Source organism: Sceloporus occidentalis, unplaced genomic scaffold (assembly GCF_023333645.1).
Source record: "Sceloporus occidentalis isolate IW3139 unplaced genomic scaffold, rSceOcc1.0.p SCAF_20, whole genome shotgun sequence".
In the NCBI taxonomy this organism is placed as follows: Eukaryota; Metazoa; Chordata; class Lepidosauria; order Squamata; family Phrynosomatidae; genus Sceloporus; species Sceloporus occidentalis.
Genome location: NW_028317000.1, coordinates 462,452 through 483,741, shown reverse-complemented (window position 1 = coordinate 483,741; position 21,290 = coordinate 462,452). Strand labels below are relative to the sequence as shown.

Here is a 21,290-nt window from a genome sequence, read left to right as displayed (position 1 = left end):
CAGCCTACTCCATTTCTTCATAGTCTGAGTCCGCTGACTGTGGCTCTATGTCAGGCCCAGGGCAGTCCATGACACCCATTTTCACAGGGGATCCATTCCAGACCACCACCACCACCTCCTCGAAAACGGAGACTCATCAATATTCAAGCCCCATAGGCTTCAATGGAGCATGTGCCCACGAGTATGCACCACAGGGGGACGCCCCATTGAAAACTACAGAGGTCACCCTCCGTGAATATTGAAGACCGTGAACCTCAAGTCCGCGGGAAAAGAGTTGCGACTGTATATAAATTCCAGAAAGTAAAGCTTGATTTTGCAATTATACTGAAGGGACACCATTTTACTACACCATTGTATTTAATGGGACTTAAGCATCCGTGGATTTTGATATCCATGGAGGCTCCTGGAACCAAACCCCAGTAGATAGCAAGGGCCCACTGTACAAATAAAAATGCTTATGCAGAGTGTCTATGGCAGGATACAGATCGCCCAAAAAGGGCGGTCTCCCACCGCCCTAGTTTGCTCCACGAGGGAACTGCAGCGGACAAACCGTGCAGCTCTGTCATGGAACAAAAAAACAGCAAATAGCAGGTTCTTCTTGTGGCACCTTTGTGATGCCGCAAGGCGCCAATGGCACACTTGCAGTGTCACAAAGGCGCCAGGACGAGCGGATGCTACGCGTCCATTGCGTCAAAATGGTGGTGCCCGTGTGTACAGGGTGCCACCATTTTGATGCCCCCGTCACATGCTAAGGGTGAGGCCGATATGGACACTACGTCATCGGCCAACCCCTAGCACGTGACGGGGGCTGCGCAAAGGCCCATTTAAATCGGGCCTATGTTAACTTTGCAGGTCTGGGTTTAACCAGCATCACAAACTGGGCACCCAAGTGGCTAGAAGGAGATAATGGGACCCTAGTCAGAATCCAGATTAGCAGGTAAGTGACAAGAACCCTCAGCCTAAGCACTCAGTGTCTGTACTGGCCAGGAAACTCCAGAGGACAGCCCAGAGTATCCTGGTCCCGCATCTGCCCTGATTTCCCCCAGTACTTGTCCTTCTGTTCCTGCACTATAAGATTTGCCTTAATCCCAACAGTCTTGTCTACTACCTGTGTCCCACAGAATGAGATGAACTTAAAACAGATGCATTATACATTTGGTAATAAGCAATCAAAATGGCTTGATTGCCCTCTAGAGAAGAAACTATTTAAAAGAGTATTAATTTGAGGCATACCAAACACAGCAATGTCACCTGGGACACAAAACAAATAAGTAATGAATTTAGTTACCTCTCAGACAACTCATCATCTCAGACTACTGATCATTATTTTAAACACATGCCCCTAAACCAGTTAAGTCCTTAATATTCTAATATTATCCACTGGAGAATTACTGATCATGAAATTTGCCAGGTAATAGCCAAATCTCCAGGAGCTGCTAAATTTTCTGGAGACTGCTATAGAAAACAGAAAGAAATAAAGACATGTTTGCAGTGAAAGTATGAAATTCTCTATAATTATACACTGGTGGAGGGAATCAGGGGGTGGAGGTGGAGGTGGGATCCAGTTTCATTATAACCAATTAAAGATCCTCAAAACTCTGATTTTTTTAGACCTATAGGTCTGAGAAATCAGGATATAGGAGTTTATCAAACAAGGGAAATTGGAAGTATAATCCAATGGCAATCCAAAGGCAATCATGGGGTTTCACGTTATTGCATGATAGACTACCACACGCAATTTTGGGCAATGGCATGCTATTTTCGAGCAATGGGAAGTCAGTTCAAACGCAATTCGCATTCACGTAAATTTGCTGAACTAGCAAATTCACATGAATGCGTTCTGGCCCCACTTTCTTTTCATTCAAAATTAAGAGAAATTCCTCCGGTGTGATAAACTCCATAAAAATATAATCAGCTGCTGTGTTGGCATTTGAGTTAACAAATTTATTTCTGAGTACACGGGATCAGACCAAGCAGGTTTCATCCACACAGCTAAATTGTAAACCTCATCAGATGTCTTCTCCGTGTGTTACAATGACGCAAGTCAAACGAAAACTGTCTGGAAATCCTCTCTAGGGATTCCTGCAAGGGTTTTGACAAGTTAAAATGAGGCTTCCTGGAAAGAGTACTTCAGGAAATGTTTATGGGAAACAAGATCATACAACTGATCTTTTGTATGTATATGGTCTTTGTAGCAACAGTATGGGGGGACTTAACTCCTTTGAATCACCCGAATTCTGCCTACCAAGCAAGGGAATAAGCCAGAGTTGCACTCCTTCCCACTGGCCCTTTGCAAGGGTGAAACGTCTCTAGAAATTTTACAAACAAATCCTGAAATATGTAGGGTAGAGATGAATGGGTTATGTTGCATCTGCACTGCAGATACAATCCAGTTTGACACCATTTTAGCTGCCATGGCTCAATGCTATGGAATTTGGGGAACAGTAGTTTTGTGAAATGTTTAGTATTTCCTCTCAAAGAGTTTTGTCAGTCTGCCATATGTGTAAGAAATAATTGGCCCATGAAAAGTATGGTGAAGAATCACAAACATAGTGAGACATTAGTGAACTTTCCTTTTATCAAAACTGCCCTTCGGAATACAGTACAAATACAGTGGGCCCTTGAAATCGGCAGACGTTTGGTTCCAGGCCCACTTGTAAATAACAAAATCCATGGATTATCAATTTCCATAAAAATACAATGGCATAGTAAAATGGTATCTGTTATACAAAATGGCAAAATCAAGCTTTGCTTTTTGGAAATTATGTATTTTAAAAATATTTTCAAGCCATGGATGGCTGAATCTATGGATAAAGAGTTTGTGGATATTTTGGACAACTGAACTACATAGAAGGGATGGAGAATGTTTGGCTTTCCAGGTGTTGCTGCACTACAGCTCCTATGATCACTCACCATGGATTATGACTGCTAGGGAACACAGGAGTTGCAGTCCAAACAAATCTGGAGGATCACACATTTCCTACCTATATGATTTTATATGGGATCACACATTTAGAACACAGATCCTGTTATCTGGAACCTGAGTTCTAAATGGAGCCAGTGCTTGATAAAGTAGGAGAAGCAATGTGCAAACATAAGAGAGTTCATCCACACGATTATCCGATAGAGAAGAAGTGAGAAAGCAGGTGAAACAGTCTGTTTAACAAACTGATAGCCATTAAGGACAGATACAGCCACCAGAGGACAACTACTTCAGTACCAGGAAAGCTCCCTGCTCTGTTGAGATGGAGACTCTGTGGTTATTCAGGTGGTGCTGCACTCTAGGTCAAGTCTGTAAGGCCACCTGGAAAAGATCATGAGAGTTATAGTCCAAAAACATCTGGAGAGCCTCAGCTTCCCACCCACTGTGTAAATGGCAAAGACAAGGAATGGTTGAATATGAGTGGGATTAATAAAAAGTGCACCCTTGGTTTCTTAATTTACTTGTTTTTGAAGGAAGGAATACTGAAACAAATGGGGCCCATTAATTTATTCCACCTGCACTTTTTAAAAACAACAACAACAACCTAAGATTCAAATCTTCACACTTTCTGGACTAATACATGGATTACAATGGAGTTAATACTGCCAATTGTGCATTTCTGGTTCTACAAATTTCGTAATACAGTTCCTGGCACGCATACAACAACAACAACAACAACCTGCACAAAAATGTACATTTTAGAAAAAAGTATACTTCATGTTCAAGGGGGAAAGCATTCCATTTAAATGCACTTTTAGTTTATAGACTGGTGGTAAAATAAGATGGGAATGGATTTATGAGTAAACATGTACAAAATCAACACAGTTTGCAAAGGGGCAAACTGTTGGTCCCGACTTGGGCATGGATCAAGAGATTATGGTTGAATTCGAACTAGCTACCACTGCTCAGTTGAATTGTTATAAGAAGTACTTGGAAGCAAACTAATGGCAAGACCTTAAATTTATTGTTGCTGTGTGCTTTCAAGTAGTTTCTGACTTCTGGTGACCCTAAGGCAACCCTATAACAAGGTTTTCTTGCCAAGATTTGTTTGAGGAGAGGGTTGCCTTTGCCTTCCTCTAAGGCTGAGAGCATGTGACCTCCCAAATTCACAAGTGGGTTTCCACACCTGAGCAAGGATTTGAACCCTGGTGTCCAGAATCATAGTCCAGACCACTACTCCATATTGGTTCTACCTTAAATTTAAGCATGGCTAATTCTGAATCTGTACAGAGATGAAGTTTTCAACGCCAACATTAGCTGTGCAGCCTCCTGGTATTCAAGTACCAGCTCGATTTGCTGTTTTGATGACTCTTGGCACAAAACTGTTGCACATGGGTCCATCTTCTACACAAATGCACCACAGGAACTTTTGATTTAAAAATGCCAGTCAAAAGCTGTGCCCCAATTATCAATGGAAGAATTGGGAAATGTCTTACGTGATGTGAAACAGCACTTATTCAGGTCAAAAGTAATGAGCCATCTACACAGAGCAAACATCAGAAGCAGGCTGAACTCTGGGCCCTTTGTCACCATTAATATCTACTTCACAGAGGTGTTGTGAACCTTAATTAATTGGGATTTGAGGCCTACAGATGAAAAGTGCTGGGTGAGAACAAAGAAGTAATTAGAATAATTGTTGTTACTGTTATTAAGCTTTGATATGCTTTACACAAAGATGAAAGGAAAATAGCCTGCTCTGAAAATAAGCTTCTGTAATGAGATGTAAACTCTGCAAAAATAGAAGGTCGGAGGAGGGATTTAACCCACCACCGCCTAATGCTCACATCCTTGGGACAGATCGACACATACAGCAGAACCATGAAGAGCTCAATAAACCACTTCAGACTGGAGTCTGCAGGGAGAGAGGGATGCCAATTTCCACTAATCCTCCATTAGAAAATGCCTTGTAAGTAAAACAAAATAAAAGAGACAAATCCTAAAGGGTACAGATATACAACTAAGCACGGAAGTTAGAATTGTACATGCCACTGTATTCCCCATCACCATGTATGGATGTGAGAGCTGAATGGTGAAGAAAGGGGTTAAGATGAAAATCAACTCATTGAGATGTGGGGCTGGAGAAGAGGGCTGGGGATACTGTAGACCAGGGGTAGGCAACCTGCGGCCCGTGGGCCGGATGCGGCCCGGCAAGGCCTTGGGACCGGCCCCAGCCCAGTCTTGCCGCCGAGGCCTTTGGCCTCTCGCGCACAGGGGCAATTGACTATAGACGCCTCAGAAACATGCATTTACATTAACATTTTTTAAAAAATCAGCAAATTTTTTGCGTGTCCTCCACTTTTTTTAAAAAAAAAGTGTCCACCATTTGAAAATGTTGTCCTACATTTGTCCCGGTTTATTTATTTATTTACATTTTTAAAAAATTATTTAATTATTTATTTTTTGGCTTCAGCCCCCCAGTTGTCTGAGGGACAGCAACCCGGCCCCCGGCTCAAAAAGGTTGCCTACCCCTGCTGTAGATGGCCAAAAAGACAAACAAATGAGCCCTTGAACTGATCAAGCCAGAAATCTCCCTGGAAGGCAAAAAGATTAGGTTGAGACTGTTTTACTTTGGTCACATCATGAGAAGGCACAGCTCATTGGAAAAAACAATAATGCTAGGAAAGGTGGAGGGAATAAAAAAAGAAGAAGGCACATACTAGATGGATGGACTCTATTAAGGAGGTCACAGGTATGAAGTTGCAGGACCTAAGCAGAGCAGTGGAGGACAGGGGGGCTTGGAGATGTCTCAGTCACAATGTCGCCACGAGTTGGGATTGACTCAAGGGCAGTTAACAAGAACAAACAAAACAAACAACTAGCTTATTAGGAAGTAAAGATTCTGGTCTTGCACATACTCTGCTGCGCTCATTTTCTACTTGCGTGGAAGTTTATCTCATATAGGTGGGCATTTAAAAGACTGATCCCCAGACCTACTGTCTGAAGTGATATAATCATTTCTACTCTGCTCTGCTCCCTCCATCTCATTCTTTACTCATTCTGATGCATATGTAAATCACACATTGGTTAGCTTGGGAAAGCGGACAACCTTGGCAGATTCTCCTTGCAGCAATCTACCGTGTCCGTGACTTCAAATTCCTTCATTCCTTTATATGTGCATTTGTGGAGAATACCTGCCACAATCATGTAATTTAAATCAGATTTAGAATAACCCAAGGACAAGCAAACAGATTTTCTCTAGCTTATTTCCTCCTTTCCTCCTCATTACAGTTTTTGCAGCCCAACCATACTTTTGCCTTCAGGTCGTTGATTTGCTATAAGAACCCTGAGATAAGACACCCCCCCCGCCCCCAAAAAAATATTGAAGCAGGACAAGGTGCAGAAAAGAACAATGATCCACTGGTATCAGGCCTATATAGCTATGGTTGAATAGTAACCATGGTAACAACAGTGAATTGCTGTCCTGCTCCACAGTATCACACTATATTTCCATAGTTTCTCATCAATGAACAGTCCTTGAACGAATGGACTTACTAAATGCATGGAGGATGGATTCAAACCCTTAAATGGTTCAAACTCTTAAATGCTGACCTGACACCAGGACAAAGATCACCCAACTCCGAAAAATGGGGTACAGGCACAAAACATTTCCCTTAAAGCTTTCAGGATGCCTGGTATGACCTGGACTGCACCTACACTGCAGAAATAATGCAGCTTGATACCACTTTAAATGCCATGGCTCCATCCTACAGAATTCTGGGATTTGTAGTTTTGAGAAGCCCCAGCATTCTTTGGCAAAGAAGGAGAAACACCTTGTTAAATTACAAATCCCAGATTCCACAGGATGGTGCTACAGTACTTAAAGTGGTCTCAAACTGCATTATCTCTACAGTACAGATGTAATTCTGGTTGTATCAATCTGTCTTTCCCTGTCTTTCATTCATTCCACATCTAACCTTCCATGCTGTAGCATTTTTATTTGTTCTGTCCTTCCAAATACTGACAGTTTGCTTCATATGCCATCTGCCTTGTAGCATATTACTACTTACAAAATGGCTGATTTTGGCAAAGTTCTTGTTCTTCCAGCACCAAACTGATTTCCCTCTCTCCACACAAATTTGTATAGATTCCTTTGTTGTTGTATGCCTTCAAGTCATTTTCAATTTATGGTGACCCTAAGGCAAATCTATCATGGGGTTTTCTTGGCAAGTTTCTTCAGAGGATGGAGTTTAACACACAGCTAAAAACACAACTTACCATTGTCAATTTCAGTTTGAATTCAGGATACATTCAGATTTTATCCCATGCATTTTGCTGCCGATGCCGCTGGCCGAGTGCAGGCCGGCTAACTTCCAGCTAGAATCCGAGCTCAGCCAGCCAATTTGCAACCGGGAGCTTCCCGGTTTTGAAAAGATAAAATTGAAATCAGCAGTGGTAAGTCACATTTTTTAGCTATGCACTAAACTCCTGTGACTTGCCTCTGAAACCCGTTATGATTTTTTGTGATTATGGTATTGCCTTCTAAATGTTCACAGACTCTGTTTAATGATCTGCTCTAGAATCTTTCCTGGTATTGAGACTAACTGGACGATAATTGTTTGGATCCTCTTTTTTTCCCTTTTTGAAGACGGGGACAACGTTTGCCCTCCTCCATTCTGCTGGGACTTCTCCTGTTCTCAAGGAGTTTCCAAAGATTATTGCCAATGGCTCCGATATTACATTTGCCAGCTCTTTTAATACCCTTGGATGTAGTTCATCTGGTCCTGAAGACTTAAATTCATTTAGATTAACAAGGTATTCCTGTACTATCTCTTTACTTATTCTATGCTGAAATTCCCCAATTCTGTCTTCTGCTCCATTATCCTCAGGTTGAGCACTCTTTTCCTTTTCTGAGAACACTGTTTGTGTCAGTGTCAAGTCATTTCTGACTTCTGGCAACCCTAAGATGGGCTTTTCTTGGCAGAATTTGTTCTGAGCCTTTGCATTCCTCTGAAGCCCAGAGCAGGTGACTTGCCTAAGATAACTCAGTGGATTTTCATGGCTGAGCAGGGACTTGAACTCTGGTCTTCCTAGTTGTAGTCCCAGCACTCAAACCACTGCACCATGCTGGCTCTCTTTCAACCATTCACACTGACCAAATTCACTAGATTGGACATGCCAGTCATGGAAGCTGTCAGAAAAAAGAGGTAGCAACCTACATTCGGTACCACTGCATTTAAAGCTGAACTTCCAAAAGCCTTTCTCAAAGCCTTCTGTCTGGATAGATGACATGGTCAATTTTACTTTCTACTTCAGTACTGGTGAAGGTACAGCATTCTCTACCACATGGAGGGAAAATAGGTAAGGTTAGGGGCTTTTGGACACAAAACATGGTGGTCTTGCCCCTTGCTCTCTGTCTTTCATCATCTGCTGCCTGAGGCATCTACCTCATTCTGCCTACTCATCCGTCTCTGTTATGAACTTTTGTCTTCCAATGTGATACAGAAACTGTTGTTCCTCCTGGGTGCCTGACAAAGTAGCTTTTGTATGCCTGTTCCTCTCTCTGGTGCTTCAAAGCATCATAGGTGCTATGTCATAAGTGACAGCAAGCTCATTTCCTTCCCTCCCTCTTCACCAAGACTACTGAAGAAGATATCTGGAAGAAATCAGCCATTACACTACTGCTTATATCTCTGTGAAGCATTCTCAACAAATTAGCTTTATTAATCCAGAAGTATGTAACTCCATCTGTATGGATTTTGAATAAGCCATTATCCTCCAACTCCCATACGAACAAGATTTCTTGATACTAGAGGACAAAACTGTCTCCATCCCATCCTGCCCTCCACACCCCTGTCCTTTTGACTCACCATCTTCATCGGTCTGAAATATCATTTCTTTGCCTTCTTTCCGTCCCTCAGGGTTAGAGAGGATGAGCTTCACATGGACATTTTTATAAGGCAGTAGATTCTTGATGGTGTAGCGGTTGACACTGTGTTCCATCTTCACACATTCATGAAAGGTCTGGTTGTGGCTGGTGCGAACCACATAACGATAGCAGAGTGTGACAGTGTATGCATGACAGCGTGTCAGGTTGTAGCCCACAGGCTCCCACTGAAGGGTCAGCTGCCTGGATTGGATCTCAGCAAAGGCAAGGCCTTTGGGTGCCCTCATGGGTTCTGCCATGGAACAGAAAGAGAATAGAATGAAACCAATGGCAAAAGAAACATAATTAATTCTGGAAGCAAGATGCGAATGCACAAGAGCACCAGGCTTAGTAGGAGAACATCTGCAGTCATTCACGTTTCTAGCTCACAGGAGATCTGGCAACAAACAACAGCACAGATCTCTATCTCAAGCCCTGGAAAGCTGCCGTGGAATAACTTTCGGCATTCTTATGTTCTAAAAAAGAAATGGAAGCCTCTTGCCTCAAGGCAGCATATTTTTTTAGCATTTTACACTTATTCCTCCAGTAAGCTCAAAGTTGTGCACACGTCTCTTCCTTCACTTTTCCTACTCTGATCAACAGTCCTTTGAAGTAGTTCAAGCTGTGACAGAGTGGTCACTAGGTACATTTAACAGCTCAGAGGTATTCAAACCCAGAATTCTCATGTGCAGTCCAACATTTTATTGGCCAACCAGAAGTACACAAATAGGGCACAAATGCAAAAGACATCTCTTTCTACTGCTTACTAATAACCGATAGTCAGAGACTTCTAGATCTGGAGGTTCCATCATGCCTGCATTAGTAATAGTCACCGATGTCCTTGAAAGAGCAGGCCTAGTCCAACTCATAAGCCATCATCACATCTTGTAGCTGAAAACACCATACATGAATATGGGATTCTATCAGTTATGACCATGAAGATTTAGGTGAAATAGGGGATGCCATTCCTACAGTTCAGGGAACCTTAAATAATAGTTCCTTCATTTGGATGAAACATGACCTACAATTTTTGTTACAGTACAATGTAATCGGAATGCTGCCCAATCCTCACAAGTGGGAAATGTTTAGTCACTCATGCTTTGTAGCAATATTTCAGGAAATGACAACTCCCCTGTTTCTGTGCACTGCTTCCTTCCAGTTAAATATATTTTTTAATTTTTCATAAATGTTGAAAGAGATAGCACTAGCTGATAAAAAGACTTAGCAAAATGGAGCACTAGCTTCCTTCCTCTGGCAGCACATCTGGACTAATCAATCTGATCGCTTGATCTCTTTTTTCTCTTGTAATGATAAAAAAAATCTACCAATTTTATGATGGTTGTTTTTCTGCAGCTGTTATTTTAAAGGTTTTTTAGTTGTCCACACAGTGTCTGAATTTACACTGCCATGGTGATACATCTCAGAGATATTACCATTTCTATCATTACTGTTAAAAATGAGAAACTGTGTCCCACTGGATTTTATCTTCATATTCCAAGCTGTGCTGCAGAAGTCTTGTTTATGAATATACTCTTGACAATACGAATGCCTCCCAAACTCTTTAAAGTTTGATTTTGAGTCCTTTCCTTGATTTGCAGTGTGGAGAACACAATACTTTTAAATTTATTTATGTGTGTCTTATACACTACTGTTAGACAAAAATATATATACTTACTGCAGTTTTCAATACAGATGACAATATACACTTAAATCCATAGCAATGTACAAAACACAACAGCACCACCGAGCCAGATAAAATACAGTCATCCCTCTATATGTGTGGACACGGAGTCCACGGTCTCATGGGAGGGACGAGCTGCTATCTTTAAAATGGGTGTGTGCACCATTATTCTCTATGGGACTTGCATATGTGTGAATCGTCATTTTTGCAGGGATCCAGAATGGATCCCCCGTGAGTTGGGAGGTGCAACTATACACGTTAAGAAGAGAAATATGAGGCCAAATTAGATGAGACTAGTTTGCCCTAACAAGACTAGTATCTTTGCTTTGCTTTCCTTACCTGCATCACAGTCAGAATCCCCATCTCTGTATACCTGCTATTTACAATGGGAAGAAAGTTTCACACAGAATCACTTAGAGGTAATGAGGGGAAACAGTTCTTGTACTACATGTTTCCTACACCATTCTGTTCTACTTAGAATTTCACCAATAAATCTAGATATAATGGAAAATTGGCAGGTTATGTGGGGACTGAAGGCCATCTAGATGCCAAAGTGGAAATCATATTTATTTGTTCACATGCTTGTTCTCTCTACTCATAAAGTGGAATGGATATTGCCTGTTGTAAAGGGCACATGAGGGAGGGGAATTGAATCCTTCCTCCATCTTTCTTCCCTGCAGGCTACAGCCTGAACCAATCCTCTCATCATAGTCCTGATCTCACAGCTAGGTTCAGAGAAAAGAACATAAATATGGGTGAGTGATATGTTTCATTTGGTTTGTGGTGTGTGTGTGTGTGTGTTCTAACATCCAAATTTTGTAGATGTCTTCATAATTCAGAACGGTGGCTTTTAAAAAAAAAACAGTATTAGAAAAAAAAGATTCACCTATTTAACTTTGATCAGTAGTAGTTCACAGCTCCAATGCCAGTTAGGGAATGACCTTTAGAAATGTATCCAAGATGTTGAACCTTTCCTGAGGATTATGGGAATGGCTGGGCTTGGCCCAGACTTGCTCACCTGTTCTCAGTTCAGAGGGAGTAGTAGCACTACCAGCAAGCTTTTGCAGATTTGATTATTTGTGGTTTTGATTTATATGTTCTCCCTAGGAATCTCTAAGTCCTCCAACAAAAATCTGCCCAATGTTGACCATAGTGTTGTGCTGGAGAACCTAAAAAGTTCTAGAGAAAACGCTTCTCTAGGCATTTGTAGATCCTCCAACATGATTCTGTTATCAACATCTGGCAGATGTTGGCCACAGATTTGCACTGGATGACTGGATTCCTAGAGAGATGTTCTCTTAGGCCCCAGACAGACAGACCAAAATAAAGCTGCTTTGAGTCACTTTGGAGGTATGCTGCTTAAATGATGCATGCGTCCTAAGAGTCCAGAAGCTGCGCCGGACTGGATCGTGGCTTTGGCATGGCTTTTGGACTCAGGGCACATGCATCATTTAAACAGCATACTGTATCTCCAAAGTGACCAGGCTTTATTTTGGCCTGTCTGTATGGGGCCTTAGTTAAAGAGAATAGTGTTTTTTTTATTTGCTGTTTTTCCACATTCACAGGGGTCTTCCACCTAACCCCAGCAAATGTGGAGGGACCACTGTATTTGCAGAGTTCCTGGCAGACCTTCACTTGGAGATATGTGACCAGAGCTCCCCCCTCCCATTCCTTCAAGAAACAAAGCAGGCTTTTAAAACGTGAAAACTCTTTTAAAAAATTTAAATGGCATGCTAAGAGGTAACCAAATATATATCAAACAAAACCAACGAGCTTAAAGCACAGAGTGTCCCATGCCCTTCCCACTGGTTGCAAGAAAAAGAACCAAGCTCACTAGGGATGGACATTAAAAACAAGTGGTTCTCCTGTCACAAGACTGATTCATTGCTCAGCAGAGGATCCAAATTAGCAGAGGCAATGTGAGCAAGGTGTAGGGAAAAGGCAGGTTGATTTCTGCCGCAGAAATAAAGGTGCAGATTCTAGAAGTCCAGAGTGAGGCAACCAAATAATTTTCACAGTCCAGCTCATATACCCTTTTACAACTTGTAAAGAGTAAGATGAACATCAATATCTGAGATCAAAGCTCATCCTGTCTGACCACCATTCATGCAACAAGTCTGTCACTTAAGTAAGGAATCTTGATTAACACTTGTAAAACGGGCATTAACACATATAAATCAAGGAGTAAGTTCCCTTTCTAATCTATATCTTAAATACAAGATAAAGAGGTGTGTGTGTGTGGAACAAAAGGTCACTGTCTACATGACTCTCCCTCTTCCAAATAATGGAGATTTCAGGGTCATGAGTCCAGATCAAGAATAGGGAGTTTATAAATTAACAGTGAGAGATTCCATTTGTATTATTTTCATCACAGTCCAATTCCATGTGTGGCAACTCCAATTCCATTCCTGGCTCTCCAGTCCCTTTCAAAAGAACAGAAAACCTAACACATCTGGCTAGATGGTCCCTGGTTTCCTTATAATCCCTTCCTGGGAATCTTTTCCTTGCTGTTACCTGGAGATATTAGAAGAAGTCTTCAGACCTCATGGAATTGGTGGGTTATTATGTGAGAAAGTACCCTTCAGGCATTCTAGTCCAATGCCATTTAAAGGTCTGTGTCAAACCCAAGAACGTGGTCTATAGGCACATGATACAAGAAAATTTGCAAACTATGGAATTGATCACCAATTTACATTACTTTCTTGGGGGGGGGGGGGATTAGAAAAAATCATTCAGGGTAAGGCTATCAATAGATACTAGTGAGTATGACTATATATGACCTGTAGCATGCATCTGAATATAGGTATATTAAATATGCTGTATATATTAGGGCTACTGTGTGTAAAGATGGTTTGTCTTTTTTGAAGCTGGGTAATGAGCAGATGTGGAGGGAGGAAATTTCAGCTGTCCCAGTTCTGTGGGAATGCTTGGTCCAGGGAGAAAAGGAATGACAGTCCTGGGAAAAGGAATGTTTTGGTGTGAAGATGAAAGGCATGTTGGTGTGCAAACATGTTTGAATTTCTGTCCCATTGATATACATGGACCTTTGTTATTGTTAAAATATATTTCTATTTGTATTGAAAATGTTCAGATGTGTCAATGGTTAACTAAAGTTTAAAATGGTTCCTGTAGAAGGCCAGAAAGCCTAGACCTGGAAGAACAAGTGTTCAAGGACATTGGCTGAGACAAAATATAAACAAATTATGTTATTGTTATGCTCTTGTGTTACATGGTGACTTCATGAGAAAGAGGTGTGACCACTTGGTGGGAAAGTTGATCTTTTGAGAGAACAAAGACTGATGTCATATTCAAGTTTTTTTTCTTCTAGCATGGACTCTGAAAGAGAATAGATGTATAGTAGCCTGCTGTGAATGTGTAAATAGTAACAAAGTCAATAAACCCTCATTTGAGTGAAAATCTGTGTTGAAGTTACTTTGTTCCTGAGTTCCAGAGAAGACTGCATCTGTTCCAGTTGGTACCAGTTCAGAACCACCGGCAGCAAGAGACATCACCCATAACAAAGTTTTTTCTAACAGGTAACCGCTGGGGTTTGGTTCCAAGATCCCCCGTGGATAACAAAATCTGTGGATGCTCAAGTCTCATTAAATATATTGACATAGCAAAATGGTGTCCATTATAAAAAATGGAAAATCAAGGTTTGATATTAGAAATTTATACTTTTTTTGAACATTTTCAAACTGTGGATGCTTGAATCTGTGTATCAGAAGGACCGACTGTACTTTGTAGCTGAAAGTTCTTCAGTTCTGGCAACATCATTATGTTGTGATAACTCAGGCCTGGTACAGACTGCCGGAAAGCGGCAGTCTGGAGCCAATTTTAGGGCTCGGGAGTGCAGAGCGTCTGCATGCTCCCAACCCCTACTACACACCACTGGCGCCACCATGGCTTGGCCCCATCTACATGGGGGCTGCTATGATGATGTAGGCATAGTGCAGCATCCAAGCATTGTTGTGCGTGCATCATCGGTGCGCACCCGTGTGCCAATGGCACAATAATGGCGCCTGGAGTCCTGATGGTGGCCTTGCCGTTTGGTTGGTGCATCACCTGATCTGATGCTGGCGAAACGTCAGGAAGAAACTTTTCTGGAACATGGCCACATAGCCCCCAAAAAAACACAAAAAAACTATGAATGCCGGCCATGAAAGCTTTCGACTTTACATTGTCAGGTCTGTCTCTCCCTAAGGGGAATGTTATCTTATATATCTATGAATGCTTATGATAAATAGCCTGAAATAGTACTACTAGAGCCTGGTCATTTCCCATATAAATATCCTGAAATTCCAAAATTTAAGGATGTTTAACTGGAATTTTGATGTTAATTCAGGCTGTGGCCAAAGGTTGATTTTTAAAAAGCACTGATAGAACCCAGAATTAGTGGCAAGGACCCTCAATCCTTCAGTCCAAGAAATGGGGGAGAACCACACCTGTTACTGTTGGTGTCGATTTCTGCCCCACCTGCTGCTTGAGCATACTCTTTTTTAAAAAATGGCAGTGGCAGCCTGTTCAGTGTTGCAATATCATAGGCTGCGCATACAATGTCGTAACTGCTGGGGATTCAAGTTTTTAGAATAATTTTCACTAAGCTCTCATTCAAACCCTTTCAATAGGGCTGCTGGGAGCTTATGCTTTGTCTCCAGTGTTGGAAAATGAGTTTTTGGGGATAGCAATGTACAAAGTCCCCCAGCCAATATGGCCAGCATTTGGGGAATCAGAGAGTCCAACCAAGTTCCACCCCTTTCCTTGTTGAAAATACACCACCAAGTTGGCCACCAGTGTATTCCCAATTAGCTATGAATATCTTCTCTACCATTCCTGTGTCATTCACTGTTATTTAGCCTGTAAGCCTGACGACAGGCATGGGCCAGTATCTCATTTGATTTGTATACGCAGTGCCTTATTAATGTAGGCATTTTATAAACAAGCAAACAAACAAACAAACAAGGAAGATAACAGACTGGCAGATTGCCATTAATGGTGCTATGCAACAGACAAGGAAGCCTTGAGAAGAATGTTTTCCTAGGAATCAAAGGCATTATCCAAGTTCCACGGTCCAAGAAGTAAACATCCTAAGATAAAACATACTCTCTTATAAGAAGGCAGCCAAAAACAGTGAAGCAAAAGGACACCACAAGACAGAGATGGCCTGCATACTAAATAAGGTCTTTCCTGTATTTTCTCTCCAGGATACTAAATCATTACATTCTTTCAAGCTGTGCTGGACCATTTTCATGACCCCATCTGTAGCCTGCAAAAGCAGGATAGCTTTTTTCAGCAATGGCCTGCAGTGAGAGCAGGAGTAGGTGTGCGTGTGCGTGTGTCCTTTGGTTTTGGTTTATTTGTAGCAAGAATCACTGTGGCATGGATGGGACTTTCAAATTCATGTCTCTCTTGAGATATGGAATAAACTAGGTGACCTGGGACTAGTCCCCCCTTTTGTCAGCTTAGCCTACCACAGAGCATTATTGTGATGATACAACAGGGAGGATACTGCTTTCATCTTATTGGAGGTAAGGAAGGATATAAATGTAGCTATGTCTCTGTGGGCTGCCATGGCTCTGGAAAGTCTCTGAGAATAAAGGGCACTTTCAGAGGAAACCATGCCCCCCACCCTCATTACTATGGACATAAATGATTCTGTGTCCTGATGTAGAGCCATTCCATAGACAGTGGTCAGTAGGGGTGCACAAAAACAGAATAGTAAGTTACATAACAAAGGATGAATCCACACCTGCAAAGTATTTCACCTCCAGTGTGCAGTATCCTGCACCCCATTTGACCCTGTTAACACTGTACTCATGAGTCTTAATTTGAACTCAAATTGGTCTTAAACACATTTCCCCCACCTAAAGTAACAAAGTCAAGCATCCACAAAAGGGTATTCCTACCATGTCCACATGTTAAACAAATTTGATTATTTTAGGTCACGTGACTGCAGCGGCTGTTTTTCTTTCTAGCATGCTACATGATATTGATATGTGGATATACATATATTTACATATCCATATCAACCAATAACCTTCTATTGTTTTCCAGTCAATCTCCATCTGCATTCCCACTGAATGGCTCCTGTGCCGGGTTCCTTCACCCTGAAACGCTTCCTCATTCAGTTTAACCACTGACATTTAAAGTTACCCACATGATCTTTCCTCAAGATTAACAGGATTAGAAAAAAAAATTATAGAATGGAACAACTAGTTTGTAAGCCTATCATCCCCAGTCCAACTAGTTTATAAGCCTATTATCCCCAATCCAACAAAAAATATAGCCGGATTCTCCCCAAATTTCTTTGAATCTATTTTCTGCTGGGTCCAAAGGAATTTATTCTCAAATAAGGCTCTAATCCTCTACCCTCTTACCTGGGAGTAAGTCCCACTAAACCCAACTGGACTTACTTCTATGGGGTGAAGCAGATGGCACCATAGGAGACTTACTTCTATGACACCAATCTTGTCAGGACTGTGGCTACTACATGGCCTGCTTCCAAAGTGGGCCACCACCACAGGTCCCAAACCAGCACCACTAGGAGCAGATTATGTCTTCTCTTTTTGGGGTGGCTTTTAGCCTCCTGGCGTGATTTCTGGCTGCTTTGGGGGCATGCATCACCTAAATGACACTCCCTCAAAGTGGCCAGAACCCACTTTATTTGGCCTGTGCATTTTTGCGCTTATGTAGGAATGTATAAAATCATGGTACTCGGAGGTGGAAAAGAGATGAAAGACCAGACAGTGTCCCCCATTGCAGGATGTCTCAAGGGAGACACTGGAAGGTCTCCCTCCAGTTTTACCCATTCCTCTCTAACCCTCCCTAACCCTAACCCTCTCTGTTTTCTTGTTCTTCACCCCACCACTCCATCCTTCTCCTTCTCTTTTTTCTTTTTCTATCCTTCATGGGCTTTACTGAGACTGCAGCTGGATATCAACAACAAAAATGACAACACCATGCTTGCTAGACAAGGATGCCAAGGTACCATCCCAACGGTTCCTCCCTTCTACCACCCCAGTCTTGATTCGAAGTTTAGGGCTAACATTAAAAAAAAGCTTTCTCCAAGAAACTGTGGAGTTCATCCTTGTTAGTTATCTGTGATAGAAACACTCCGAATATCGCTGAATACTGTATATCCACAAAATTTGAGACCTTCCAAACTTTTCTATGCTTACAGGTGCTAATACCTGTACAGCTGTAGTGCACTCAGATATGGCCCCATGATCCATGTCAATCACAACATACCTACAGGGGCATTGTTCTGTGTTCTTGTAAAAATCGGTAAGTGTGCACTTCAGAAAAATTGCTACAGCTAGATATGCCTTTCTTATACAGAAATAATTGTAGATGAGTACTACTGGAAGAAAGGAAGGGAGCATTTTTATTATAAATAGCGTTGTTCAGATCTATAAAGACTGTACCTGTGGACATGCTCTTTTTATCATCTCCATGTATAATTTGCTGGGATTTTCCTATGAGACAAGAATTGTATTTTCTTCTTCTTCTTCTTTGAAATGTGCAAATTTGGGCAGAGATTTTAAATTGTAAGTATTGCTTCTATGCATTCCTCTCACTGACTGAAGTCCATTAAAGAGTTGTTTTGCACATATCCAAAATGAGCATTTTTCCATGTGCCTATTTCAAATACAAACCCCTTTCTTTCTTTCTTTCTTTCTTTCTTTCTTCAATGTCAAGGCAAACTGCATATGACATACTATTTGATTTGCTTTTTTAACTGAAGATCCCAAAAGGTGGAACTGTAAGCTGCTTTGGCCTGTTACAGACTGCCAAAATAAAGCTGCTTCGGGTCTCTTTGGAGGTAAGCTATTTAAATGATGCATGCATCCTAAGAATCCAGAAGCTGCACCAAAAGCTGCACTCCGGTGCTTAGGAATGGAGTGTGGCTTTGGCGCGACCTCCGGACTCTTAGGACCCATGCATCATTTAAATAGCATACCTCCAAAGAGACCCGAAGCAGCTTTATTTTGGCAGTCTGTAACAGGCCTTTGAGTCCCAATTCTAGGAAGAAGGTGAGATAAAAATAAATATAACAACAACAAAAAGAACTGTGGTGGATTGGCAGCTGATGGGTATAACAATTTAGGATATATCTACAGTTGGCCCTCCATTTCTGTGGGGGATCCATTCAGGACCCACACACACACACAAACAAAGGCTCACGCATACTCAAGCCCCATAGGCTTGAATAGTACAGTATGTGTGCCTGTGCATGCACAGGGGACAAGCCTCATTGAAATTGCAGAGGTTGCCTCCTCCATGGATTTCCAAGGCGAGGCAACTGTATTTCCTTATTTCTGCATATTGCTCATATGGGGTAGCACGGTAAGGATATTTGTCATACCTCTTCACTAGAGCTTAGCAAAATTACTTCTTTGGAGTACAATTCCCAGAACTCCCCCACCCCCAGCTGTACACATGTCCATGATGGCCAGGAATTCTGGGAATTATCACCCAAGAAAGTAATGCTGCCAAATCCAGCTTTTTACCCCAGACATGCGGGGTCCTGCAGTGCAGTCCAGTTCCACTCTGAACATTTCAACCTTTTTGTGCTCCAGGCTGGATATGACAGAAAAAGAGTGCAACACAATTAGTACCAGGCTTTGCAATTAGATTATTAATCAATCTAAGCTGCCTCAAACCCCAACTCTTCCAGTTCAAGAAAGAAAGAAAGAAAGAAAAAGAAAATACAGAGGCAGCATCCTTGACCTTCAAAGAGCAATTAGGGTGACCTTGGGACACGGGAGGCTGTCACTACGGTGCTAGCCTCCTTCACATAGCACCGGAGTGGCAAGGCAGCTTGTCATCTCAGGCGATACTCCATACTGTCCATAAGGTCATGGCAGTTCAAGCAGGAAACACAGGCATGCACACGCACACACTGTGCCCTAAGAGCAGAAGGGAAAAGTGACAGCGATGGGACAAGCCAATTGTGCTCCCAGCATCCTCTGACATGCTGTTATGTCTCCTTTGTCCCTCTACTGATGCCAGTCTTAGCTCCTAGGAGAATAAGCCACTCCTGCAGGGTGAGAGGACAAGGTCGTATGCTCTGGCAGAGTGATTCCATTACTGTGTGTTCATTCACTTTCTGCTTGGTAGGAACAGCCTGGATGTCCTAATGTATAAAATTACAGTAAATCTTCCGAGGCACCATCTTCTTCCATTGCTGACGAAATGCAAGCCCACACTTCCACCAAAGAAAGAGTGACAGTTGCAGGACACACAATGAACTATGGGGAGTGTGTGCATCAAGGAACATGTGGCAGGGAGCTGCCCAGAAAATAAAATGAAAGGGAGAGACAAAAACAACAAAGGGAAGATGAAAGAAAGAAAGAAAGAAAAATAGCAAATTAAAGAAATATTGCACCAGGAATCACGCAAAAGGAGTCAGTGAAGAATCAAGGAGGAAAGGAAAGCTTTGATACCTGAATGATCCAGCAGGATGTGAGATCTTTCCTCTCCCCTGTCTTTGTGTTATTTCCCCCCCAGATATTTAGAGCACACAGTGATGGATTGGGAAAGACTGCCTCCCAGTCATTCTCCCAATGCAAATAAACAGAGAAAACTAGAAAGCATATCTAAAGATAGAACATCCTTTTCACCCTCCTACTGTGACCCCATAAAGGGAGGAGGAAGAAACAAGGAATCCGAGTGCTAATTTCTGTCCTCAGCAGAAGCTGTGGCACATCAGGCAGGCTTCACACAGAACTCTTGCCCAAAAGGACATGGCGATGGAGGCTCCAAAAATAGGGGACAGGTTAGTGGGGCTGATGCGGTGTCAGTCCAACTAGCTGATGTGCACAAACAATGTGGCGTCACACTGAACTCAGCCTAGTGCATGTAGTTGCCAATGCGATCAGTCCGAGGCCATTCTGGAGCATAATTCTCTGGATTGGACTTGAATTAAGGTGCCAGTGTAGCTGTGCCCTGAGTCTCAAAGGTGCTGTTAGATCCTTCCTTTCCTTACTGCTTTTTTACTTTACAACTGTAAGCTTTTAAGGGATACAATAACTGTAAAGTGTAAATATCTATAAAGTGCAGTGTGGCAGCTAACAAGGCCAATGTGATTCTAGGCTGCAACAATAGAAGTATAGTGTCTAGATCAAGGGAAGTAATAGTGCCACTCTATTCTGCTTTGGTCAGTCCCCACTTGGAATATTGTGTCCAGTTCTGGGCAAAACAATTCAAAAAGGACGTTGAGAAAATGGAGCGTGTCCAAAGGAGGGTGACCAAAATGGTGAAGGGTCTGGAAACCATGTCCTATGAGGAACGACTTAGGGAGCTGGGGATGTTTAGCCTGGAGAAAAGAAGGTTAAGAGGTGATATGAGAGCCCTGTTTAAATATTTGAAGGGATGTCATATTGAGGAGGGAGCAATCTTGTTTTCTGCTGCTCCAGAGAACAGGAACTGGAACAATGGATGCAAGCTAGAGAAAAAGAGATTCCAGCTCAATATTAGGAGGAACTTCCTAACAGTAAGGGCTGTTCGACACTGGAACACACTCCTTCCTCAGAGCGTAGTGGAGTCTCCTTCCTTGGAGGTCTTTAAGCAGAGGCTGGATGGCCATCTGTCAGGGATGCTTTGATTGAGAGTTCCTGCATGGCAGAATGGGGTTGAACTGGATGGCCCTTGCGGTTTCTTCCAACTCTATGATTCTATGATTCTAATTGTTTAGTTACTTTTATATTTAAAGAGGTAAGGCTCCGCTAAATGATGGAGGAGGAATATTTATTTATTTATTT

At 42.1% G+C, this 21,290-nt stretch overlaps 1 protein-coding gene across 9 annotated transcripts in view; it reads right to left on the bottom strand.

Annotated features, from left to right (window-relative positions):
* Positions 1-21,290, bottom strand: part of LOC149301690 (receptor-type tyrosine-protein phosphatase U) — a 332,194-nt gene that overhangs the window by 143,173 nt on the left and 167,731 nt on the right. For all 9 annotated transcript variants that reach the window (XM_089483669.1, XM_089483670.1, XM_089483671.1 and 6 more), the window contains exon 8: positions 8,791-9,099. In XM_089483669.1, the coding sequence (XP_089339795.1) occupies positions 8,791-9,099 (309 nt within the window). The remainder of the gene's footprint in view (positions 1-8,790; positions 9,100-21,290) is intronic.